Source organism: Myripristis murdjan, chromosome 8 (assembly GCF_902150065.1).
Source record: "Myripristis murdjan chromosome 8, fMyrMur1.1, whole genome shotgun sequence".
In the NCBI taxonomy this organism is placed as follows: domain Eukaryota; kingdom Metazoa; phylum Chordata; class Actinopteri; order Holocentriformes; family Holocentridae; genus Myripristis; species Myripristis murdjan.
This window is the reverse complement of record NC_043987.1, coordinates 35,839,325-35,867,045: the sequence shown is the minus strand read 5'-3', so window position 1 is coordinate 35,867,045 and position 27,721 is coordinate 35,839,325. Positions and strand designations below refer to the sequence as shown.

Genomic DNA, 27,721 nt, shown 5'->3' with positions numbered 1-27,721 from the left:
AGAGGCAATTTCATTAAGATCATTGGTTAAATTTCCCTGAATTTTCAGTTCATGTCCCTTTCCCTGATTTTGCTTGCTGTCTTTCTTTGTCAGTTTATTTATGTTCCTCCATATCAATTTACTGTCTCCTTTTCCGTCCTTGATAATGTCCATAAAAAAGTTTGCCTTTGCTTTCCTTAGTTCTTTCACTACCTTATTACGAAGGCTTATGAAAATGCGTCTGTCGTTAATTGATTTAGACTTTAGCGCTACTTTCAAAGCAAAATCACGTTTTTTCATCAAGTCCCACAGGTGGTCATTAAACCAGTGCAGGTTACTCTTACGGCGTCCATTTTTAAATGTTTTTATGCATTTTTCTTTAATTCTATTTATTGTACCTATAAAGGACTCACAAGAGGCCTCTATATCATCTGTGAGTAAAGCATCTCTCCAATCAGTTTGGCTTAATTCTTCCTTAAATGCATTCATATCTTGTTTTCTTATTCCATAGAAGTGCTTAATTATCTCTTGTTGGTAAATAAACCTGTTCTTTGTTAATTTCCTTGCAATAAGAGTCATATTGTGATCTGACAAACCAGTGAGAAGGTTGTAAGATCTGATGATTCCCCCAGGCTTATTACTAAAGATGAGATCAATTTGTGTTTTCGAGACATTTGTTATTCTTGTGGGTCCATCTATTAATTGAGTCAGTTCAAATTGATTTGTAAGTTCTTTTGGTCTCTTTCTAGTTGTTTTTTCAGTCCAGTTTAAATTAAAATCACCAAGAACTATACATTCCTTCTTTCTATCCAATTCTTTAAGCAGGTTCTTGAAATGCACATAAAACGTGACGCCAGATGATGGTGGTCTATACACGCCAATCACGTTAAATGACATCTGCTTAGACAGAGTAATATTGATGACAATACATTCAGTTTCATTTGTACATATTAGATCGATTTGTTCACATCTAATCTCATCTCTCACGTACATAAGCAGTCTGCCGCCTCTTCCTTTATTTCTGTCTTTTCTGAAAACCTTGTAGCCAGGCATTGTAAAAGAAGCTACAGGTTTTTCGAGTTGTTCAGTTTTTGCCTTTACGCTACGAATGTTCAGATGACCTCCAAGGAGACCTTTCGGTTTTGCGCGTGGGTCCCAAATGATTTTGGAGTGCTGAACAGTTTGAAAGAGCCCGATATTGAAGTGTTTTGTGATCGCCGGGTTTCCACATGAATGTCCCTGTTGACCCACGTTACCTGGATTAGTGAGCGTCCCAGCTGGAGGCTGCGGATCTTGCACAGAGACAGGCCCCGGGTTCAGCTGCACGTCGCCGGCAGGGAGGAGGGTAGTCAACAGGTAAGCGAACAGCTTTCTGTATGAACGTGAAGCTTTATCTCTCGTGGCGTTGGTTTGTTCACATGGTGCTGTTGCTCGGCTATCTCGTAGTATTGCGGTGTAGAGGGTTAATCGGCTCCATTCATTGTGTATGACAAGTTGCATTGGTGGCAGAGCAGTGTCTCGTGAGGCCATCAGCTGATTGATCCCGCAGCTGCGGACCGAGAAGATCAGCAGCACTACAATGTAGATTAAAAGTGCCGATTGCTGTATAAAGTCCTCAATCCTCGGCCCAAGTTTGCCTTTTGTAGTATGGGTGCGATCATGGCATTCCTCAGCCGGTTTTAACAGTGCAGACGAGAACAAAGATGAAAGTTTGGTGAGCGCGTCTGCGGCTCCTGCCAGACCGCCAGCCGGCTCCGCCATCTTTCTTGTTTAATCTATCTTTCAACTGGTCTTAAATTTTGATCAGGAGTGTATATGAGGAGGGACAGAATAGTGGAAACAGCTGTCAGTAAAGTGCAGCACTAACTATGAGCTCAATGCCAAACACAGAAGTGAATGAACACCTCTGTTACCGTGACAACAAGACAAGCTGAGGCAGCAGGAGAGGAAACTGTATGGCACAACAGCTGGACTGGATTAGATTAGATTATGCATTTGGATGTGATGAAGTGGACACTTAGGGCCCTATCTTGTGCCACCCGCTACCCGTGAATTGCGGATTTAGGAGCTTCCACTCTCCCTAAACGGTATCTTGTGCCCACACTACCCACTATCCATTATGCTGACTCTGTTATTTGCGCATGCAGGTGTGTCCGTGGGCGTGTTTCATGTGTTATCCCTAAAATTGCTATCTTGCGGACACAGTTTAGGGACACAGTTTTCGGCTGTTACAAGAGCGCGACCAGGCGCCATCAATGTGTGTCGACTTGGACACATCTGGACGTGCACATGCGGCTCTGCCTCCCGAATAAAAAGCCACCTTGCTTCAGCCTCAGTTGAACCCCTGAGAAAATGGCAGAGATAGTACTAAATCGCGACCTCCCTCTCTCCATCACGGGTTTCGGTTTGCGGATTTAGGATAGCGCATCCTGCCCTTAAAGGCAATGGCACCTGGCACACTGACTGGTTGAACTGGCGTAATGCCCAAAACACTCCTATGCATAATATAGCGGTAGCGCAGGTGTTTTACGGGTAACGGCAGGTGCGCAAGATAGCAACTTTTGCGGGGGAACGCCTCTTGTGCAATCCTAAATCCGCAAATAACGGGTTTAGGGAGTCTGGCACAAGATAGGACCCTGAGTCTATTTGTAAAAGCTGAGTTTCTGTGTGTTGCAGACGGCGGGCAGGACTTGATGTTTGTGGTCCACGTGACGAAGGACGGGGTCAAGTTCATCCAGCCTCAGACGGTAACAGACCAGTACGTGGCCATCAGCATCTCTGGCTTCTCTCGCTTCGGTCTGGGCAGGAAGAATGAGTCCGAAGGTCCCATCAATGGCATGGTGCTGCTGTTTCACCAGCCGTCGGACGATCCGGAGCTCTACGCCTCGCTGTTCGTTTTGCTGCTGCCCAAGAACGCCAGCATCGATCAGGTAAAGCAGACTTTCCTGTTCAGCCTGTCCACACCTGAAAAGCAGAGTGTCTTTGTTGGCCCCAGTGATGAAATGAAGGCAGGGATGGTGTAACCATTGGACCCAGTTTCAGTCTGAATTGTGTGAAAAACTGGGCTGAACTCTGAACAGCTGTGGTGCCGATATCATTGCCTCATTGTCAACAGATGGAGAAACCCGCTGGTCAGACAACAGGCAAACACAGACAACATAACCAGTTTGGCATATTCAAGTTCAATGCAGTCACCCCATTCTGTCATCCAATTCATAACATAACAACAGCATAATATTCTTATTCATTCATTTTATTGGTTTAAAAGCTACATAAGTAAGCTGAGATTCAGTAACACATCAAAGACCCAATCAGCAGACAATGGCAGGCAGACAAAACAATGTACATGTAAGTAAATCATTCATAATATACTGTAGCAGAGTGCACACGGTAACAGGCTGTAGCAGAGCAAATGCCCCTACAATAAAAGCACATATATGGTACTGGAGCACGTAGAATAGCACACCATAGACAGCAACACACACTGAACGAGAGAGAAGTACAAACTGGAGACCAGCCAGCAGGACGAGTCAGGTGAGAAGATGCTGCAGGAGCAGAACTAACAAACACACGGCTGATTATTCAGAGGCTTTATTTTCAGCTGCCTTGTGAAGGAATGCTAAGTACTAAGTTCTCTCTGTTGGTACTGAATTCCATTCCTGTGGTGCCGTCACTAAAAATGCGGAAATGGAAATTATTGAAAACTATTATTAATCACCATAAGAGTGATTATTAGTTCACCAAGACAGTTTTTATTGAGGATAGGCGTAATAATTACCAATCAAAATTACATCTGTTGGTGATCAGGCAAGAAAGCAGTTTACACCGGGAACATTACCTTAGTACTGGTAGCCTAAGCATAAAGTACACTATATGCGTAGGCTTTCCTGAATAGGGATCAAGATTTCCATTCATAAAATACTTGAACAACTGATGTGTATTAGACACTTTATTACAGTTACAACTACTATTTACAAACTATGATATATATACAGTGGTGGAAAAAAGTTTTTGGACACCCCATGCATTTGTGAAATATTGCATTAAGAATCACTCTTAGGTCTTCAAGTGCAATTTCTTTTAGTCCAGTCACAGCCAAAATACTAAACAAATCCTAAAAAAGCCATTAAAAACTTAAAATTGATTGGTTCCATAAAAATACATAAGACATTTGGAGTATTGGCTCATTTTGGTACCAGTGATGAAAGTGGTTCTTTTTATTAAAAGACCCAGTTTTTGTTGCCAAGCTTGGTGTCTATATAAAGCAGCACATCTGAAAGTGCTTCAGACACAAAAATGGCTAAAACAAGGAACCTAACGCAGGAAACACTGTCAACTATAAAAGATTTTTCCACAAATATTTCATGATAATATTTGAGATTGTGAGATTGTGTAAAATATTAAGGGTGTCCGAAAACTTTTTTCCACCACTATTGATAGATAGATAGATAGATGTACTTTATTGATCCCAAAGTGAGAAACTCTTATGTAAGGTAGATGAGGTTATACCACGGACTAATCAACCACCATGGACCTGTAGCACCGTGTAGCTCTGAACGTTAATTTAGGCCTGTTTTGAAAGAACGTGAGCCAATTATGGATTAGTGCTACGAGTTAAATGAACACCAGGAAAGTAAGCAAAGTGTGCTGGAGAGGTACCACATGGGTGGTCTCCTCTGAAGACAGAATGCAGAGTCTGTTAAACACTGCCAAACCTAACTAGTTAGAATTAAGTTGGTCTAATGTTCAGCGATACATTACATCCAATTTCTCCTGGCATGGCACATTAACCAGTATCCTGGGTAAGACACATTTGTTACCTATTTCATCAGGCCCACACAATGTCTCAGATTAGATGGCTGCATAGCTCTCCTAACTAGTACAACATCCACATGACCTTTGCTGACGTTACACTGAGTGTTTACATTGGGTTTGATACACATGACATGGAATAAGGTCCATTTGTGATCAACAGTCATTTTCTCCACTGGGTGTGTATGGGAACAAGGAGAGCACCATCCAGTGGTTTCCTGTGACTGTGTGTGTGTGTGTGTGTGTGTGTGTGTGTGTGTGTGATGTAGTCATGTACATCTTTGGTTGCTTTCATTAACCAAACAATTAAGTAGTACCCAAACCCAAATACGATATTCGGAAGTACGCAAATAATGCTTTGATCCTGAATAGTTTTTCTGTCCGAAGTTTCTCGTCATTATTCAGGAGCTTTTTTCTAAAGAAAAAAAAAAACATTTGGATGGATGTTTTGAGCATGATTTTGAGCCAATTACAAGAGATTAAAACAAACCGTAACAAAAAACATGTTGATGCATGTTTTGACCAATCACATCCATCTGAGACACTGCCACAGTTTGGTTTTGGTGAGAGCCCTCAGGCTCAGACCCTTACGTCATCACAGAGGAGCAGCAGCACAGAACAAAAGCAGGCAGCACTGTAGCAACACAGGCAGGTAAGTTGAATCTGGGAGCTAACGTTAATTACTGACTGTCGTGACTTGCAGACTGGAGAAATGTCAGTGGTGCCAACACTATTTGCTGTGAGTTCAAAACAAAAGCTAGAAACGACTCGTTTCACTTGCAGAATTTGATCCATTCAGTCCGATTACGTTTGGAAAGTCTAGAAGAGCCGCATGATTAAATTATTTTATTCCCATTCTAGTCAGCCGAGGGGTAAACCGGAAGTTAGGTGGTTAGCTTGGCAGAAGTCTTTAGTGCGCCCACTTCCGGCTTCTTCCCGAATCCGAAGTTTTTTTTAAAAGCCTGAATCTGAACCTGAATACAAATAGTGCAATGGCTATACACCCCTACAAAGAATGCAAGGTTGTTAATATGGTGATGGTACATAATGGCCTTGGCTGATGGTTGAGCCCTCCAGCTGAGGCTTGCAGAGCTGCCAACTCTTACGCATTGGCCGTGAGACTCACGCATTTGATTGGCTTGGCACGCTCTCACGCCACACCTCCAATTTCACACTCTAGTCTGAAGTGATCATCAAGAGCCTTTTCTTTTGACTAAAACGGTTCTGTTTATCTGTGATCTATCTGTTGAGCCTGAGAAAAGCCACTTGTGATCAACAAGTTATGCCTACAGAGCAGAGGTGGCGGTGGCTGGGCCACTTTTACAAGAGGTAAATCAAGGTAAATAAACATCCCATGTCTGATCAAAAGAAACAAAAAGCGTCTTTTAGTTAAAAGGAAGACATGATGAATGTATTTGAACTATACTGATTTATGATGATGTCGGACCATGCCTGTTGTTGTATTTCAACGTGATGATGTGCATACCGGGGGCAATCACGCTAGAGCGCGTTTGGGTTTTAGGTAATGTGAGTGCAGTGCACTACAGTTCTGTGTCTGCTTCCTCCAGGATGAGTTGTTCCTACTCAGATCCTCTGCTGCCCCCAGTGGCCATCTGTAGAGAACACCTGATTGCTTTGTTTGGTATAAATTATTATTTTGGTATTATTATTATTATCAGGTGAAAAGGATTTGGAAGGAGAGAAATGGCGCAAGGTATATTGAAACTATCTCTGACTGCAAGTTGATCCCAAATCAGACGTACAAACTGTCCGGACATCCTGCCAACCGTGTCCAGCCTAAGGTAAGCCAGTCCTCTCTGCTCCCAGCCCAACAGCCGCCATGCGTCAGGTTTCATTTCACATTTCCATGTTAGTTGGCCAGTCCAAATGAAAAGGTGTCAGTATTTTGGAAACAGTCAGATGAAGTTGGGGTTCATGTTAATTTTAAGCCTTTAAAGGCAAAAACAGGATTTGTTGTTGCAGATTGTAAACACCTCATTCAAAGTTGGCCCCTCCTTGGCTAAGCTAACCACTGACAGACAGTTTTTGTTTCCTACTATGGCGACTGAATGAGCGCCATTGCAATACCATCAATATTATTTTGATAACCATTATAAAAATGCTGCTACTGCCGGTAATAATTATCTAATGAATAAAGCTGCAGTGAATGTTGAAAGCTTCACAACTTAATTAAAAATAAAATCCATCCCAATGTTTAATGATGTACTACACAGTATTTATGAACTATTTATCACATCAATGCAACTGCACAGTAGCCATCCAAATACTGTTCATATATGGTATATAAACCAGTTATCACCCATTAACAAAATCTGCTCCATCTATCTATGTAATGTGTGTAGATGTTTTACAAATGATTTCTTTAAAGTTTACAGTTCATTTGGTTATTTACAAATACTTAATACTCAATACAAAATGCTACAATGTGTGCAACAGTAAACTGTTAATAATAGCTTACTAAGATAAGATAAGATAAGATATTCCTTTATTAGTCCCACGGTGGGGAAGTTTCACGTATTACAGCAGCAAAGTGGATAGCAAGATATGAAGCACAATTTACACTATAAACAGTATAAACAGATAATAAAGTACCAAAAAGCAATATAAACATTATAAATAAGGAATGTAGAAAAATACTATATGAACAATTTAAAACAATAGAAGAAAATAACCTAAAACCTGAGGGACAGCACGCTCTGACGGAGGTTCAGGGTTAGTTCTGATGTCGGGAAAAGTTCTGATGTCAGGAAAAGTTCTGATGTCAAATGTCAGAGATTCCAGGGCTGAGGACTGAGTCTGGACTGAAATCTCCAATAGGAGAGGTTTCAGAGTCTAAGGAATTAAGAGGTTGGGCTGTCGGCATCCCTGCAGGTGGTGACGGGGAAGTCCGTATAGCTCAGGCAGTGTACTGAGCCTGTTGATATTTTATGTTACTGTATTTTATTTTCGCTATCATTCTCAATTCTATTTCCCTTTTTATTGAATTTATTTTTTATTTTTATTTTATTGATTTTATTGTTTTAAATTGTGTTTTGTTGCTTTTAATATCTTTGTAAAGCACTTTGAATTACCTTGTGTTGAATTGTGCTATACAAATAAACTTGCCTTGCTTTGCCTTGTCTTAGTGTGAAACCATGAGACCAAGTAGCAGAACCTGACTCCCGGTCCTGGGATTCAGGAACTGTCAGACTTGATCCAGCCTCATGGAGTCACCCCTTCCCTCCAGTCTTTACGTGTTATCTACCAGTAGTGCAGTGTTTGTGTGTGTGTGTGTATGTGGGGGTGGGGGGGGGTAGTTAAGGTGCTGAGAATGTGCATTCTAGTGCAGTCAGTGCAGTCCTGGAGAGTGTGTGGTCTACTGGGAGCACTGCTTGTTATAGAGTCTGACGGCTGCAGGAAGGAAGGACCTGCGATAGCGTTCCTTCACACACTTTGGGTGAAGCAGTCTGTCGCTGAAGGAGCTCTCCAGTGTAGTTAAAGTGTCCTGCAGGGGATGGGAGTCGTTCACAATCATGGATGACAGCTTAGCCATCATCCTCCTCTCACCTACCACCTCCACTGAGTCGAGGGGGCGTCCCAGGACAGAGCTGGCCTTCCTGATCAGTTTGTCAAGTCTCTTTCTGTCAGCCGTCGAGATGCTGCTCCCCCAGCAGACCACTCCATAAAAGATGGATGATGCCACCACGGTGTCATAAAAGGTCTTCAGGAGTGCCCCCTGCACTCCAAAAGACCTCAGTCTCCTGAGCAGATAGAGTCTGCTCTGGCCTTTCTTATAAAGTGCAGTTGTGTTGTGGCTCCAGTCCAGTTTATTGTTCAAGTGAACTCCCAGGTACTTATAAGATGTCACCATCTCAATATCCGTTCCCTTGATGTTCGCCGGTGTCGGGGGGCAGAGTGCTCGTCTACGGAAATCCACCACTAGTTCTTTGGTTTTCCCCGCGTTGATCTGGAGGCAGTTCTGCTGGCACCAGTCCACAAAGTCCTGCGTCAATTCTCTGTACTCTTTGATTCAAGATGGCGCGGACGAGTCCAGACGCCGTCGTGACTGCTCCGCGTAGACTGTGCTTTTTGTTTGTTACTTTCTTAGCTTTCTTTAGTTCTTTGACCTCTCTTTCTTCTGGCTTAATTACCTACGACCACAGCACACTATTCAACTCTCTTGAAAAAAAAAAAAAAAAAAAAAAAAACGGAGTTGTTGCAATTACATTTCACTGCTGCTGTACGGTATTAAAAGCACTGGAGAAGTCAAAAAACATGATTCTCACAGTGCTCCCAGGTTTCTCCAGGTGAGAGAGAGCTCGGTGTTGGAGGAAGATCACAGCGTCATCCACCCCAATGCCAGGCTGGTAGGCAAACTGAAGTGGATCCAGTGATGGTCCCACCAGGGGGCGGAGATGAACAAGGACCAGCCGCTCCAGGGTCTTCATCAGGTGGGATGTCAGCGCCACTGGCCTGTAGCTGTTGAGATCCTTGGGGTGCGGAGTCTTGGGCACAGGTACCACGCAGGATGTTTTCCACAGCTGTGGCACTCTCCTCAGCGTCAGGCTCAGGTTGAACATGTGCTCAACAATCCCACACAGCTGATCTGCGCAGGACTTGAGGAGTCTGGAGCTGATGCCGTCTGGACCTGCAGCCTTTCTTGCCTTGATCCTCCGGAGCTGGTTTCTCACCTGGGTTGTTGTGTTGTTGTTATACTATAAATTAAGTAAGCATTATTAATCATCAGTTTATTAATTAACTGAACATAACTATTTATTTAAGTTGAACTATCAATTTACCATTTATTAATAATGGTTATGAAGTGTTACTGCGAATACAGTAAACCAGTGATTAGAATCATTAATTTTTTTACCATGCTGAATATGTAAAATATGCGCAATATAAAATGTGCAGATGGAGGGAAAGTTCTACGAGTGTTTAACACATCATCATCATCATCATCATCATCATCATCAACCTTTATTTGACCAGGCGAGTTAATTAAGAGCAGACTCTTATTTACAATAACGGCCTAGACCTCATCAGTGCAGATGACTCTGAACTGAGTCACTGACACCTCTGCAGAACTTTTCCTTAGAAGAGGACTCTGACAGCTGAAGGCTCCGCCTCCCGCTGGACTTCCACAGACTCTGGGAGCCACCAGTCAGATGCATGCTGGGAGCACAGACCTCTAGTTGGGGTGGTGAGGCACAGTTCATTAAGATAAGATGGTGCCTGACCAGTAAGGGCTTTGTAAGTGAGGAGGAGGATTGTAAATTCCACTCTGGATGTTACAGGGAGCCCATGCAGCTGATATGGGAGTAATATGATCTCTGTGCTGAGCTCCAGTCAGGACACGAGCTGCAGCTTCCTGAATCAGCTGGAGAGGCTTTAGAGACGAGCCGGGCGGCCTGACAGGAAGGAGTTAAAGTAATCAGCCTAGAAGCAACAAGTGCATGGACTAGTTTCTCTGCATCTTTTTGAGGAAGGAAGTGCCTGATTTCTGCAATATTGCATTCGTGAGAAAAGGCAGACTTAGAAGTTTGTTTAATGTGGGAATTAAATGACAAATCCGGGTAAAAAATAACTCCAAGATTCCTTGTGGTGGTGCTGGAGGCCAGTGCGATGCTATCTAAAGTAACTATGATTACACTAGAAAATTCCCGCACAGAAATTTTGAGAGTGCCTCGGGGGCGTGTTACCGGGGGGTGCACATCTAACCTCTGTCTGAATCACTCAAAAATAAGAATAGTGTTGTATGAACAAATGCTGTGTCTCAAATCGCGCACTTCTGCACTTACACTTAGTATTTTGAGTGCATAAGTGCGTTCACACTGGAAATATTAACAAAATACTAACAAAATTAAGTGCACTGTAAATGCCCGGATGTACACTCAAAACGGTCAAAAAATTGAGTGTGGAACGATGGACACTTATCACCCTCACGGCACCACTGACCGGAAGTAGCTAGCTAAAAAGCTGAGTTTACTTTTCGTTTTACGACTGTTAATATGTCATTTTATTAAGTTTTAATTTTTTTTTCAGGCGAGAAAGTAACTACGTAGATTCCAAATATGTGGTCAGTTTGTCCAAATAACGTCTGTTTTGAAAATTGCTTCGACGTTTTCGGATAACTCTCAAGCTAGCGATTGTGCAAAGTACAGTCACTTCCGGTTGTTTACAAAAATAAAAAACTAATACATTAGAAGCAGTGGTGATGCTTTTATTTTGAAGATAGGATGTGTACACGTCTACTTCTGGATAACTTTACCACCGAAAACCAAAGCCGGCCGCGGCTCCGGTCGACATTAGACGGACCAGCCGCGGCTCCGGTCGGCATCAGGCGGGCCGGCCGCGGCTCCGGCTGGTACCGCGCCCACCCGGTCGGGTCTGCCGGATCTGACAGGTGAGCGGCCGGTGCCGCGGGGCTCACCTGATGCCGACTGTGGCGATCGTCATTTCCGGTAAGTGCACAACGGGAAGTGCGGCAATTGAGACACCCTTCTCTGTCAAAATTCGCGCACTGTGCCGGTAAGTGTACTGTCAGCTAAGTGTACTTACAGACAGTGCACTAACGGAAGTGCGCGATTTGAGACACAGCAAAAGTCAATTACATTCAGCTATGTAGTGTATGTGCGTGGAAGAGTGTGTATCTGCATGGGTGTGTGTGTCTGTGTCACTAAAAAGTATGAACAGTGATCAATGAACAAAGTGAACTGCATTCAGTTATATTGTGTGTGTGTGTGTGTGTGTGTGTGTGTAACAGTGTGTAGAGTGTGCATTATGTCAATAAATGTCCTCACAAGGATATAAAGACAGGAATATGTGTGTTTGTGTGTGGGGATGTTAGTGTGCACATGTGATGCTACCTCCCATTAAAAACTGAAAAACCTCTCTAAATTGAAGATGATTCTTCAACAAGGACTGATCAAAAACTATCAAAGTTGACCAATACATTCATAGACTCTTGAAAAGCCAAGACTTTTGTCAACGCACGCTTTGATGTATAATTTCTGTGAGTGCTTGCCACCCTTGCGACCACAGGAACATGTGGTAAACCGCCAGCCCTGTGCTGTTTGTAAACTGTGCAGTGTTGTTGGAGGGCTCGAAGGCAGTTACTGTGCTCCGGGAATTTTCCTGGCAGTTTTTATCATCTTTTCAGTGGCCACTAGGATGTCTTTGGCCAGCTGCTATGGTATACTGGGTGGCTGCTAAAGTGCTGCAAGGCAGATACTATGCTTTTCCTGACGGTTGCTATGCTGTTGCTAGGTGGTTCCTATGGTGTTCTTGATGGTTGCTATGGTGTTGCTAGGTGGTTGCTGTGGTGTTCTGGGTGGTTGCAAGGGCGTTGCGAGGCAGTTGCTATGGTGTTCCTGATGGTTGCCATGATGTTGCTAGGTGGTTGCTACTGTAGTTAGGGTGGTTGCCAGGGGCGGACTGGGACTAAGAAAGAGCCCTGGACTTTGACTAAGCCCGGCCCAAAACAACGGATACACGAAAACTCACCCAATCCCCACCCCCCACCCCCCACCTTTTTTTAATTTTTGGGAATTCCGTTTTTTACCTTGTACTCTATTACTTTACTATTTTACTACCAAAAAAGAGTGTTTTTAATGTCAGTGTAAAATGTTAATGACTAAAATGTACACAAATGATTTAACAATATGTTAAATTATTGTTTGTTTTAAAAATGTAAATTACTTATCAAACAGACCTAACAATTCAGCTACCAATGAATGAGCAGTAGTATGCATGTGATAGCAGATTGAAAAATAAGCCGAAGTGATACCTCTTCTCTGAATAGACAAGCTAAGCCAGTGTGCTGCTGTTAGCCAGTGAAAATAGAGCGGAGTGGCACCTCTTCGCTTTGTTGCACAATCTATGTCAGTGCGCTGCGGTAGCCTGGAAAGTTTCTCTGCCTTTTGGCCTGTGCATCTAAGGGCCTACCAGCGCATTGTTGCCACCTATCGGTCTGGACATGGAACAACAGTAGATTACAAGCAAAAAGGGGAGGAAAAAAAAAAAAAATAAGACCGGTCAACTGGCAGCACCGGCCGTTCTGGTATTCTCCAGAACGTCCAGATGGCCACCCTTACCAAAAAGTAGTATACTCAAGTAACTTATAAGTATACTTTTTATGAACTAAGTATACTTTCTGTGAACTAATACTTAGGTAAGTATACTTTTCAGATTACTTTGAATGTACTATCAGGAATATACTTAACAAAAGTATACTTAGTTTATACTGATGAGTACACAGACAAAGTTTAAGTATAATCCAAGTATAACATACTTGATATACTTTAAGTGTATTATCCAATAGTAGTTAAAACTTAGTACAAGTATATAAAAATGTTGTACCTGCTTGCAACATGGAGTGTTATTTTACTGTATTAGCTGGCTTGTTGTATAGCTATTTTACACATTGGCTGCTTTGCCATAACACATACACTGTGAGTGAACCTGAAGTGTACTGCTTATACTTGACTACATTTACACTTAAATACTACTATATTTATGTATATACTGTTTATAGGTTCAAGGTTGCCAGTTGCCACACACAAGGTTTGGAAGGGATCAACGTCATCAAGTGTTTTGATGACGTTGATCCCTTCCAAACCTTATCATTTGTATGTTGCTGAATGTATATGAACGTGACTACAATATGATGATTCATGTGCAGTGTGTATTTTCTTTTCTTTCTTTCTTTCTTTTTTTTTTTTAATTGTAAAGCACTTTGGCACAGTGTTGTTGTTTTTAAATGTGTTTTATAAAGAAAGATGGATGGTACTTTAAGTATGAGTTGAATTCTGATTTGAGCATTGTGTACTTGTGTGTGGCAACTGGCAACCATGAACCTATAAACAGTATATACGTAAATATAGTAGTATTTAAGTGTAAATGTAGTCAAGTATAAGCAGTACACTACAGGTTCACTCACAGTGTATGTGTTATGGCAACTACCTCAAAGCAGCCAATGTGTAAAATAGCTATACAACAAGCCAGCTAATACAGTAAAATAACACTCCATGTTGCAAGCAGGTACAACATTTTTATATACTTGTACTAAGTTTTAACTACTATTGGATAATATACTTAAACTTAAAGTATATCAAGTATGTTATACTTGGAGTATACTTAAACTTTATATTCCTGATAGTACATTCAAAGTAATCTGAAAAGTATACTTACCTAAGTATTAGTTCACAGAAAGTATACTTAGTTCATAAAAAGTAAACTTATAAGTATACTTGAGTATACTCCTTTTTGGAAAGGAAGTTTTGAATGCCATGCCTATTTGTCACACTTGCTCTCACATGGTGGGCGCCCAAACCCTGTAACACTTTCATTCAGTACCTCGCATTTTTCAGTTCTTCGTTCATTAAAGTGCATTTTTTTCCAAGAGGTGTTTATTCACATGAGATACCTCTCCACTCAGTTATTTGATTCAAAGCAGACTGTGCCAACTCAGTGGCCTAGTGGTAGAGCGTCCGCCCTGAGACTGGGAGGGCGGGGGTTCAATCCCCGGCCGGGTCAACAAATTCAAATATGGTTGTAGTATGCATCGAGTATAAGTAAAGTATATTCAAGTACATTGAAGGTAAAAGAGTAGTACACTTTTAAGTTTATAAAAGTGCAAAGTAAGTAAAGCAATAGTGTACTTGAAGTACACTAATGAGTATATGAATGGTTTACTTTAACTAAAGAATAGTACAACTCGAGTACAGCAAATAGTATAATTTAAGTATACTTATATATAAGTAAAGTAACCTTAAAGTTTACCCGAGTATACTCAAAAATGGGCCAAATCAGGGTACTTTTAGTATAAGTATACTTTGTAAGTATACTAACTAGTACATATGTAAGTACACTACTAGTACATAAATACTCAAACTCCACTTAAGTATACTTGGAAAGGTAAACTAGAAGTTTACTTCTTTTTGGTAAGGGCAGTCCGCCCATGGTGGTTGCTATGGGGTTGCTAGAATGTCTGGGGTCGTTGCTATGGAGGCCAAAATTATTTATGGTTAATTTATAATTCATTTATTTATAACTTTATTTGAAAACAGGTTTAGGAGAATTTAATTGGTTGTTTATTGGTTGTCTGAACAGCTGTCTGCATTGATTGGAGAGGTGAGTTGAGAGGTGATTTATGACACCTGGGTAGAGATGCAGAAACAGTTGAGAGTGGGAAGCGGGACAGCTTTTTGACTGCAGAGGACAGACGCAGAACATTTTTTTATTGCTTTCTTTTGTTAATCTGCTGGAGTGACCTTTTTTGTTATCACTTAATAAATGGCGACAATGCCAAAGTGAGGCTGGATTCGCGGCTGTCTTTTATTTTGGAGAGAGAAACATGGACCCGCTCAGTAGCGGCTTTGAAAGTCACCGAAAAGAAGCCGCAACACACTAAAAAGAAACACGCAGGATAACAATAGTGACTCTGCTGCCCCGAGGCACTAATAAGAAACACACAGGACACATTTCGCCCCAAGTCACTATTGTCCCCTATAGCTAGATATAGAGGGACAATAGTGACTCTGTGCTGCCCCGAGGCACTAATAATGTGTTTCTGAGGTGTTCATCTGGTTTCACTGAGAGATATAATTGTGTATCATCTGCATAACAATGAAAATTTATGGAGTGTTTCCTAATACTATTGCCAGCATATTTAGCATGAACAGTAAAGGTCCAAGCACAGAACCTTGTGGGACTCCAGTGTGATTTTAATTACTGCTTGTTTTTATTGATGCAGTTTTTGTGTGGTGCCCAGCAACATTAGCAACCACTCTCTGGGAGCTGAGGGAGGTCTCAATAGAGAATAAAGAAACTTCATACTGGGGGCAGAACTCTGTAACTTGATATACAGTACAGGCCAAAAGTTTGGACACCTTCTCATTCAATGCGTTTTCTTTATTTTCATGACTATTTACATTGTAGATTCTCACTGAAGGAATCAAAACTATGAATGAACACACGTGGAGTTATGTACTTAACAAAAAAAGGTGAAATAACTGAAAACATGTTTTATATTCTAGTTTCTTCAAAATAGCCACCCTTTGCTCTGATTACTGCTTTGCACACTCTTGGCATTCTCTCGATGAGCTTCAAGAGGTAGTCACCTGAAATGGTTTTCCAACAGTCTTGAAGGAGTTCCCAGAGGTGTTTAGCACTTGTTGGCCCCTTTGCCTTCACTCTGCGGTCCAGCTCACCCCAAACCATCTGGATTGGGTTCAGGTCCGGTGACTGTGGAGGCCAGGTCATCTGCCGCAGCACTCCATCACTCTCCTTCTTGGTCAAATAGCCCTTACACAGCCTGGAGGTGTGTTTGGGCTCATTGTCCTGTTGAAAAATAAATGATGGTCCAACTAAACGCAAACCGGATGGGATGGCATGTCGCTGCAGGATGCTGTGGTAGCCATGCTGGTTCAGTGTGCCTTCAATTTTGAATAAATCCCCAACAGTGTCACCAGCAAAACACCCCCACACCATCACACCTCCTCCTCCATGCTTCACAGTGGGAACCAGGCATGTGGAATCCATCCGTTCACCTTTTCTGCATCTCACAAAGACACAGCGGTTGGAACCAAAGATCTCAAATTTGGACTCATCAGACCAAAGCACAGATTTCCACTGGTCTAATGTCCATTCCTTGTGTTTCTTGGCCCAAACAAATCTCTTCTGCTTGTTGCCTCTCCTTAGCAGTGGTTTCCTAGCAGCTATTTGACCATGAAGGCCTGATTGGCACAGTCTCCTCTTAACAGTTGTTCTAGAGATGGGTCTGCTGCTAGAACTCTGTGTGGCATTTATCTGGTCTCTGATCTGAGCTTCTGTTAACTTGCGATTTCTGAGGCTGGTGACTCGGATGAACTTGTCCTCAGAAGCAGAGGTGACTCTTGGTCTTCCTTTCCTGGGTCGGTCCTCATGTGTGCCAGTTTCGTTGTAGCGCTTGATGGTTTTTGCGACTCCACTTGGGGACACATTTAAAGTTTTTGCAATTTTCCGGACTGACTGACCTTCGTTTCTTAAAGTAATGATGGCCACTCTTTTTTCTTTAGTTTGCTGATTGGTTCTTGCCATAATATGAATTTTAACAGTTGTCCAATAGGGCTGTCGGCTGTGTAGTAACCTGACTTCTGCACAACACAACTGATGGTCCCAACCCCATTGATAAAGCAAGAAATTCCACTAATTAACCCTGATAAGGCGCACCTGTGAAGTGAAAACCATTTCAGGTGACTACCTCTTGAAGCTCATGGAGAGAATGCCAAGAGTGTGCAAAGCAGTAATCAGAGCAAAGGGTGGCTATTTTGAAGAAACTAGAATATAAAACATGTTTTCAGTTATTTCACCTTTTTTTGTTAAGTACATAACTCCACATGTGTTCATTCATAGTTTTGATTCCTTCAGTGAGAATCTACAATGTAAATAGTCATGAAAATAAAGAAAATGCATTGAATGAGAAGGTGTGTCCAAACTTTTGGCCTGTACTGTAAATTCAATAAGCCCAAATGTTCTATACGTATGGTTCTGTAATACGCTATACATGTGGTGTTACTGTTATGAGAAGAAAAGCCATCCCTTTCATCCATGACACAGAAGAAACCCTTTACTAACTCAGTTCAAACACCACAGGCCAACATTATCACATCACCCAGAAGACGTTAAAAATCTTTTTTTAAAAACATCCACAAGACGATCGTCTGAGTTCAACACTTAGATTTCATATCTGTTGCTCAAAATCATAAGACTCTTGCACTGTCAATGCTAGAAGTAAAAAATATGTCCAACACAGTTACACTATATTACCAAAAGTATTCACTCACCCATTCAAATGATCAGAATCAGGTGTCCTAATCACTTGGCCTGGCCACAGGTGTATAAAATCAAGCACTCAGGCATGCAGACTGTGAAACAAGACATTTGTGAAAGAATGGGCCGCTCTCAGGAGCTCAGTGAATTCCAGCGTGGAACTGTCATAGGATGCCACCTGTGCAACAAATCCAGTCGTGAAATTTCCTCGCTCCTAAATATTCCACAGCCAACTGTCAGCTCTATTATAACAAAATGGAAGCGTTTGGGAACAACAGCAACTCAGCCACGAAGTGGTAGGCCACATAAAGTGACGGAGAGGGGTCAGCGGATGCTGAAGCGCATAGTGCAAAGAGGTCGCCGACTTTCTGCACAGTCAATTGCTACAGAGCTACAAACTTCATGTGACCTTCAGATTAGCCCAAGTACAGTACGCAGAGAGCTTCATGGAATGGGTTTCCATGGCCGAGCAGCTGCAGCCAAGCCACACATCACCAAGTGCAATGCAAAGCATCGGATGCAATGGTGTAAATGTTACCGGTCTCTAACACTGAGTGACCCAAATAACAAAATGAAGAGTGGTCCTTTCCTCCTCACACCTGAAAAATGCAGGTAAATGTCACAGGAGAGAGAGAGAGAGATGAACCACTCGTGTTGCGTTCCAACATGTTCTGAGGGAGGGACCGTCGGAGTCCATCACCTGTAATCACCTGGGCGCAACGTGAACTAACTTTGGTTCCGCCCTCCCTGTTTCCCTGCGATCTGCTCATGTCATCTCCAAACAATTATGGCATTAATATTAATATTTGCATGTAACCCATAACATGGAAATAATAAATTAAAAATTAGCAAAAAAATAAAGTGCTCAAAAATTACTGAAGCAATATGTTAACATCAGTTTTACTATCAAACTCAACTGACCATAAGCATATATTTTGGATATACCACACACTCCCCAAGAAACAGAAGTGGCTCCTGACACCTGATCAAAACAATCAACAAACAAAACAACAATTCAATCCCACTGACGTTCAGATTTCACATAAACCATGTGTGTTCAATATAGGTATGAAATGTACATGAGAACGGCTTCCATATGTATGTGTATTTGTGTTAACAGTCTCTTCTCCATGCGGAGGTATGTGTAAAAGTCTTTCCTGTTGCTCAGAAACACTGGATCAGTGGGTACAGGTATGGGACAAAGGATGGCGGCTGGGAAGGATGAGGATAGAGATGGGGGTAAAACCACTGATTATACTGGAGAGGATGGACTTCAACTGTATTCACGGTGGGGCGTAGCTCATAGGCTGGTTGGCCAAGGGATGGGTATGTGAAGACATAATTAGGCCGTCTTTCCCTGGTTGACTGTCTTAGTGGGATTTGGGGTTCAACATGAGATTTTGGGAGATCCTCCTCTGAGTGAACCATTTGGAGAGCTTCCTGACCGTTGTTGGACTGAGACTGATCCCTGTCAGGCTGATACTGACCAATTTCATACTCATCCTCACTGTGTATTCCTGGTTCCTCATCCACCACAATTTCCATCTCCTGTTCCAGTCCAGCATTGTTTCTCTCTTTTGGGCGGATCTCACCCTGTGCCGGTCCGTTTTGCAAGTTGTGGGCGACGCTGTGATCTGGTAAGTTTCTGTCCTTCCTGCCCACAGGTATCCGCAGCCAGTAATGAGGCACACCTTCCTCTTCAGAGTCACTGGTATCTGAGTTTAGTCTCTGCTCTGTAACTTGTGGGATTACTGAGGACTCCCTGACTCTCTTGCGTGACTTGGGTGCGTTAGTAACTGGGCTCTGAGGTGTTTCTATTGGTAAGTCATTCACTTGCAACAACAGGTTTCGGTGCAAAGTGCGCACGGGGCGGCCTCCTGCCTCTGGACTTACCCTATAGACAGGGTTATCTCCCACCTGCTCTCTTACAACATAGATGGTCGACTCCCAGTATGGTCTGAGCTTACCAGGCCCCCCTCTTTCTTTGACATTACGCACTAAGACTCTGTCACCAGGCTCTAAAGTTACACCCCTGCTCCTCTTGTCATATTGAGCTTTTCCTTTAGCACTGGACTGTTGGCTGTTTGCATTTGCTATTCGATATGCCTCCATCATCTTGCCTGCCCATTTTTCAGCATAGCCTCTTGGAGTTTCAGTTCCTTTGTCAGATATGAGGCCAAAGAGAAGGTCAATGGGGAGATGTGGATGACGGCCATACATCAAGTAATACGGGGAGAAACCTGTGGATTCATGTTTTGTGCAATTATAGGCGTGAAGCACATGAGGTAAGTGGTCCTTCCAGTTTTCCTTTTCCTTTTCTCCTAGGGTCCGTAGCATTTGCAAAATAGTGCGATTCAGTCGCTCCACAGGGTTACACTGAGGATGGTAGGGGGAGGTCCTTGAGTGACCAACGCCTGCCAACTGTCTGAGTGATCTGAACAATTCATTTTCAAATTCCCTGCCTTGGTCGTGGTGCAATTTGGTGGGATAGCCGAACCTGGGGATAAAATCATTAAAGAGCCGGTCAGCAGCTGTCTTGCCCTCTTTGTTTCGGGTGGGATAGGCTTGTGCAAACCTTGTGAAGTGATCAACCACTACTAAAATGTACTCCCATCCACCACGAGAGGCTTCCAAATGGAGGAAGTCAATACACACAAGTTCAAGGGGCGAGTTGGATGTAATACTGCCCATGGGTGCTCTTTCATGTATTGCTGGCTTTTTCTGTTTCAGGCAAGGGCACTTTCTGGTTATATACTGTTCAATCGCACTTTTCATAAAGGGCCAATAGAATCTCTCTCTGGCTAGACTCAAGACTTTTTCTACACCGACATGGCCCATGTGGTCATGTAAGTGAGTGAGTGCTAGCTGTCTGTAAGTGGCTGGCAGAACCAACTGTCTTCGCCCTACTGTTTTCCGGTAGAGGAGGCCATCCTCTATTTGCAGGCGGTTCCACTCCCTTAAGAGTCTCCTTGTGGCTGTGTCCACTCCCCTCTTGTCATCCTCTGTTAATTGTGTGCCATTTCCTTTCAACTGCATAACTTTCCCAATTACAGGGTCCATCCTTTGTTCTTTTACGATCTCATCATGACTGAATGTTTGCAAAGGCTCTGTGTGAGGCTGGCTTTGGGATACTATGTTAAGGGCGGCCACCCAGGCTACGTCTCCCTGCTGCGCCCTTCGGGTTCCTTCCCACACAGCACTTACTGCCTCCTCCGGCAGCTCCTCAGGGAATCTCTCCATGAAAGTGTCCATGTCAAGGGGTAGACGCGATAAAGTGTCAGCGTCGATGTTGGTCTTTCCTGGGCGATATCTTATGTCAAAGTGGAAATCAGCTAATTGACCCACCCAGCGGTGGCCCACAGCATTAAGTTTGGCTGAGCTGAGGATGTATGTCAGTGGATTATTATCGGTAAAGACAGTGAAATGAGGGGCATAAAACAAATAATCCCTAAATTTCTCACATACTGCCCACTTTAATGCCAGGAATTCTAACTTCCCGCTGTGAAGATGGTAGTTCTGTTCAGCTGGGGTTAGTGTACGCGACCCATAGCCAATTACTCTAAGTTTCCCACCCTGAGCCTGATAAAGAACAGCACCTAGGCCCTTTTGAGAAGCATCTGTGTGAAGCGTAAAGGGGAGACTAAAGTCTGGGTACGCAAGCACAGGGGGGTTACAAAGCATTTCAATTAACTGCTCAAGTATCTGCTGATGCCTGTCACACCATTCTACCGGTGCTCGGGAGGACAGCTGAGGGCATTTCAGTTTCCCTCGTGTTGTTTTGGGCTGCAGAGCACTGGGTTGGGACTGAAGCAGGTCATAGAGAGGCTTGGCTATACGAGAGAAGTCCTGTACAAATGTGCGGTAATAGCTGAGAAATCCCAGCATCTGTCTGACCTCTCCGACTGTCTTGGGTGTTTTCTCTTTCAGTGCTCGCACTGCCTCCAGATCTTTGGGATCCACTCTCACTCCCTCTGCAGAGACCAACCGGCCAACATAGCGGACCTCTGTACGGAACAATTCACACTTTTCCGGTTTCAGTTTTACGCCGTGGCGCTGCAGGGCTTGGAGGACTCGGCGGAGCACTTGGACATGATCATCAAAAGACTTTGAAAAGCAAAGTACATCATCAAGATAGGGGATGCAACATTCATCCCGCAGTGTGTCAAGCATTTCCTCCATGCTTCTTTGGAAGGCTGCTGGAGCATTTGATAACCCGAAGGGGATACGGACCCACTCGTAGAGCCCCCAGGGAGTGGTGAACGCCGTCAGGTACCTGGATCCCTCGGCAATGAAGCCTTGGTGGTACGCTTTGCCCTGATCAAGGATTGAGAACCAACTATACCCTCCTAGAGAATCAGTGAGATCCTGGATTCGGGGGAGGGGGTGTCTGTCTGGCACAGTTTTACTGTTCAGAAGTCTGTAGTCGATGCAAAGGCGCAAAGAACCATCTTTTTTCCTCACACATATCACAGGGGCGGCATATGGGGATCGGGACTTGACAATCCAGCCTTTTACTAGCAGCTCCTGAATGTACTCTTTTACCTCTTTGTAAAGGGGTTTGGGGATGGATGCATAGGACTTTTGTGTTGGAGTATCATCCTTGACCTTTATCTCCATCTGCAAAGACGGGATACATCCAATGTCATTACTGTCACGGGCAAAAGCTCCCGACTCTGTGCGGAGCATTTCCTCCACTATCTGCTTTTGATCAGTGTTTAGATGGCTGAGGTCGACTGGTGGTAGCCAGGGCTCAGTGGTGGAGTCACTGGGGAGAGTGCCATTAGCCTCAACTGTTGTTACCTTTAACTGTGTCAGCTCAGCTGGTTGTGACTCTGTTGCATCTGTTTCTAGGATCTTATCAATATGCTGAATAGTGCCTAGGGCAGTTCTCTTTGGTAGAATAACCTCGTGCCTAGAGTGGTTAGAGATGGGCACCTTAATACGGGGCCACTGGCTGTTATTTATCTCCAAAAGGCCTTCTCCTACACTTAACTGTCCTAGGGCAGTGCCCTCTTCTGTGGGTTCATACAAGACAAGGGGGTCAGAAGAATCAAAGTTTGGAGGAATCCGGCAGTGCACATGTACTGTTTTACCAGCGGGAATCAAAATGTTATCCTTTCCCACTCTCACTGTGGCCGGCCCACAATCTGTCTTTGATGGGACCTGGAGGAAATTGACAAAGGCTACCAATTGCTCCTCTTTGACTTTAAGTGCACGGCGGAGAAGGCTGACAACTAGGGCAATTGCCTCCTCATCATCTCCTTTGAGGATCTCTTCAAGCACATTAGACCCTATTAAAGGCACAGTTACTGGCGTCTGACTGACTAAAAATGGAGTGGGTATGGTAAGATTGGGGTTGTCACTACATGCCAAATTCACAGTGAGTTCAACCCACCCATCATAGGGGATGGCGTGGCCAGTTACACCTTTGAAATCAAGGGGCAAGTCAAGTAGCTCTTCCAGTGGTCTCACAGCATAATGGGGAATGTGAGTGTTATGCCATTCTCTATCAATTATACTCACTTGTGAGCCTGAGTCCAGTAACACTTCCATGGGCTTACCATTAAGCAAACATTTCAGTCTAGTCTTTTTACCAATGAGGGGTATTCTCTCTTTGGGGGTATTTTGACAGGTAAGTACATGTGACTTTTTATTTTGCTCGGGCTGTATTGATGACTGTTTAGGGGTGGTGTCTGAGACCTGAGAGGTAGGTCTTGCTGGTTGGGGGGTGGGACTTACTGCTGGCTGGGACTTGGGCTGAACACCGGTCGCTGGCTGTCCCCCGACAGAGACCGGATCCCGTTTCCCTGAAACCTGGTTCGCCTCAGACATCCCACTGCCCGGTGTCCTGTTTCTCCACATACAAAACAGTGGCTGCACTCCTGTAGGTTTTGTTCAGTGCATTTCGGGCAGCGAGTGGTCCTTCCCCTTGTTGGGAAGTTTGGCTGAGAGGGAGAACGTGATTGGTAGTGAGACTGTGTTTGGGCTAGTGGCGTTGACAAACTAGGCTTGTGGGAATTTGTCACCTGTTGTTCCATTAAAGAGGCCATCATCTTTGTTAGGTTCTCAACCTGAGCACTCAATTGTTGTATGACCTGAGAATTATCATCTGCTGCTGCGGCCCTTGGCTTGTCATTGCTATGTCCATTTCCTGTTTCTACCTTGGTACTGTGTACATGTGTGGACTTTTGGCGAGGGGTTTGGCCGAGTCGGCGCTGATGCTCATTTTCTTCATTTACAATTTTCATTACTTCACTGAGAATTTCCTCATCAGTTATTTGACTGTTTGAGATCAGCGGCCTCATTCTCTGTCGGAGCTCAGTGTGTTTTGTTCCAAGGCCCTGGTAAATGGTGTGGAGAAAAACCTCTTGGATGGTTTTTGGATCGTATGATATGTCTCCATTGGCCTGTTTTGACTGGAAAAGCAGTTTTTGTTTAAGTCCAATCATGCGATACATGAATTGCTGTGGTGCCTCCTGTTCTGTTTGTTTTGCACACATTAACTCCTGAAACAGCTCTGTGTTTGCCTTCTCCCCTAGGTGTGACCTGAGGAAGCCCTTGAGTTCAGGAATGGTTATCTCATCTTTGTTCAAGAGCATATCCTTGAAAGTGCCTGGTTTAATTACTCTCAACACACCCCGGACTATTTCTGCCTCTGTAAAACCCTCACTGACTCCCTCATCAATTTGTTTAACAATACTGTTATAACCCATTTCAGAACCCTGGTCTCCAATCTGGCCCCCATGCACTTTAAATTCTCGGCGTTGGAAATAAGGAAAGTCTCTCAGGGGAAGCAGTCTCTCGGATGCCATCTGTGGCATTTGGTGTGGTGTCGACTCACTTTGGTAGGTAAAGGCAGTGGCTGGTGAGCCGGTGACAGCTTCACATCGTTTTAGTTGTTCACCCAACTCTTCGTACACTTTTCTCAGCTCTCCCACTGACTGTGTGGTTGTGTGAGCATGTGTGTCTGAGTAAGGATGTTGTTGAGATATGTGTTTTCCAGTAACAGCAGGTGAGGTGGGACTGGGTGTAGTGTGTGTGACATCAATCAACATTTCTACTGGCACACCAACTGAAACACCTCTATCTGCACAGACAAGCTTAGATACCAAATCATTCAACATAAGTAACAGACTCATACCTTCATCCTCTAACTGTAACAAAGCCCCTGACTGCATGTATGAGAACACATAGTCAAGACAGCCCTCTTCATCACTTTGGTCCAGCTGGATCTTGTCATTGTTGTTAGCTGCAATATCCTTGGCAACCTGGTAAATGTCAGTACTTGAGAGTTTGAACAAACCTTTCTTGATGTTCCATACCAGTTCTTTGCGTTGAGTTCCCATGATGCAAGTGTCTTTGTCCCCTGGAAACAAATGAGTGCTGACTCCTGGATTAAGCGAGGCGACTCCGCGGCTGTTGGCGTGCTCGGACCCCTTGACTCAGCAGTGCGGCTCCCTGACGAAGTGAAGATCCTTCTTCCCTTTCTTTGGACACCCACCGACTGGCTCCTGGGCTGTAGCAGCGTCTCAGCACCTCGGTCTTATGGTTCTGGTATCACTGGATCTATCCTTCCATGGTTGGAAAGAGGAAAGATCCCGGACGAGCCCCCACAGTTTGTTACCGGTCTCTAACACTGAGTGACCCAAATAACAAAATGAAGAGTGGTCCTTTCCTCCTCACACCTGAAAAATGCAGGTAAATGTCACAGGAGAGAGAGAGAGAGATGAACCACTCGTGTTGCGTTCCAACATGTTCTGAGGGAGGGACCGTCGGAGTCCATCACCTGTAATCACCTGGGCGCAACGTGAACTAACTTTGGTTCCGCCCTCCCTGTTTCCCTGCGATCTGCTCATGTCATCTCCAAACAATTATGGCATTAATATTAATATTTGCATGTAACCCATAACATGGAAATAATAAATTAAAAATTAGCAAAAAAATAAAGTGCTCAAAAATTACTGAAGCAATATGTTAACATCAGTTTTACTATCAAACTCAACTGACCATAAGCATATATTTTGGATATACCACATAAAGCACGCCGCCACTGGCCTCTAGAGCAGTGGAGACGCGTTCTCTGGAGTGATGAATCACGCTTTTCCATCTGGCAATCTGATGGACGAGTCTGGGTTTGGAGGTTGCCAGGAGAACGGTACATTTCAGACTGCATTGTGCCGACTGTGAAATTTGGTGGAGGAGGAATTATGGTGTGGGGTTGTTTTTCAGGAGCTGGGCTTGGCCCCTTAGTTCCAGTGAAAGGAACTTTGAATGCTTCAGGATACCAAAACATTTTGGACAATTCCATGCTCCCAACCTTGTGGGAACAGTTTGGAGCGGGCCCCTTCCTCTTCCAACATGACTGTGCACCAGTGCACAAAGCAAGGTCCATAAAGACATGGATGACAGAGTCTGGTGTGGATGAACTTGACTGGCCTGCACAGAGTCCTGGCCTGAACCCGATAGAACACCTTTGGGATGAATTAGAGCGGAGACTGAGAGCCAGGCCTTCTCGACCAACATCAGTGTGTGACCTCACCAATGCGCTTTTGGAAGAATGGTCAAAAATTCCTATAAACACTCTCCTCAACCTTGTGGACAGTCTTCCCAGAAGAGTTGAAGCTGTAATAGCTGCAAAAGGTGGACCGACATCATATTGAACTCTATGGGTTAGGAATGGGATGGCACTTCAGTTCATAGTATGAGTAACGGCAGGTGAGCGAATACTTTTGGTAATATAGTGTAAGTGTTGGGATCGAGGTGGGCCCAGTGGTCTTTGTATTTTCCAGAAAGCTGCAGTCCCCTCTTTTAAAATCCTCTGCTCTTTTCTTAATTCCAGGATGCAGAATTTGTGAACTTTAAAGAATACCATAACTACACTCCTTCGTTCAAAGTGCAGCTCGCTGTCGATGTGAAAGTCGTGGATCTGGAGCTGAAATACGGTCACACCTGGTTTCAGTGGCTGCCGGTCTGGCTGTTTGGCTCGCAGGAGCCCGTGGTGTGGAGTGACAACGTCCAGCTTACAGGTGAGAGACTAGGATTACACCGCTGAACAGTAATCTGTCCTCTGGCTCAGCTCCTCAACACCAAAACCAGCAGGAGTTTCACAGTTCATCAGACAGCAGCTTATTATCACTTCACCATTTAGTTTGGAGTTAATATTGTCTGAACATGCATTTTAGTAGTATTGTTGTTGTTGTTGTTGTTGTCATTATTTTAATCTAAATGCACACTGTTTCCTCTCCACAGCCACTCCAGCATCACACACGACAGCCGGTAAGATCATTTCCTCTCTTGGACAAATTCACTTTTGTTCCTGTGATTTCATTGGAAACGTCACCAATTTAGACTTCCTCACTGCTTTTAGTAGGTTTTCTGAGGCTGGAGCACAAATTATAGGAAGGGAAACATGGAAATAAATCAACAGTTGATGTGATTTGTTTGCGGCACACAATAACTGTGTTGATTCTGAAAAACTGTGAGGAATTTTGTGAGAGTGGGACCGGACAGGAGAGATAACCAGCCTCCATACTGGGCCTCCTCTCATCTCTTCTTCATTGTCTCTATTGTTGTGTCTGCTCATTGAATTTCAGCCACTATGCCTGCTGATGAGAGGCTGCGTGCTGTTCGAACCGAGTTCATTGAACGAGTGTCTGGACCTGTTCTGAGCTCTCTGCTGCTACAACTTCGGGCCCTGAACGTAATAAACTCCAGAGAAGAGGAGACAGTAAAAGATGTAACCCCGAGACCTGATAAAGCAACAAAACTGATCGACATGGTAATAAACAAAGGACAAGAGGCCAGTTCACACATGATCACCATCCTCTGTGAGTTGGACGAGTTCCTTTCAGCTCATCTGGGGTTGCGTGATCGCCGCTGAACATCACGACTCAGCCTGCCTCTCTTAAACTACCGTCACACAGAGAATTTATGTCTTCATGGTGTTTAGTACAGTTCTTAGATTTGCCATGAGAGACTTTGTGTAAATGTTCTTGGTTGCTGCAGCGGCTCTGTAGCGCCTCCCGAGGGCCGTTTGATGGATTTGTTGCAGAGGGGATGAACAGGATCAGACCCAGTTTGTTCAGCTGTTTGTCTCTGCTGCAGTTTACATTCTATA

At 43.8% G+C, this 27,721-nt stretch overlaps 1 protein-coding gene across 1 annotated transcript; it reads left to right on the top strand.

The window, feature by feature from the left end:
• Positions 1-1,212: 1,212 nt before the first annotated feature.
• On the top strand, positions 1,213-27,372 carry LOC115363733 (uncharacterized). Its single transcript, XM_030058002.1, has 5 exons — positions 1,213-1,324; positions 2,656-2,909; positions 6,471-6,593; positions 26,444-26,630; positions 26,854-27,372. The coding sequence occupies exons 1-5, from the start codon at positions 1,213-1,215 to the stop codon at positions 27,021-27,023; spliced, it is 846 nt and encodes a 281-aa protein (XP_029913862.1). The 3' UTR covers positions 27,024-27,372.
• Positions 27,373-27,721: the final 349 nt, after the last annotated feature.

Bases quoted from the DNA above. Each gene is read 5' to 3' on its own strand.
- LOC115363733 (XM_030058002.1), top strand. From the start codon at position 1,213: ATGTCCCTGTTGACCCACGTTACCTGGATTAGTGAGCGTCCCAGCTGG. The intron at 1,325-2,655 runs GTAGTCAACAGG...TGTGTGTTGCAG, and splicing joins CGTCGCCGGCAGGGAGGAGG to ACGGCGGGCAGGACTTGATG. The intron at 2,910-6,470 runs GTAAAGCAGACT...TATTATTATCAG, and splicing joins AGAACGCCAGCATCGATCAG to GTGAAAAGGATTTGGAAGGA.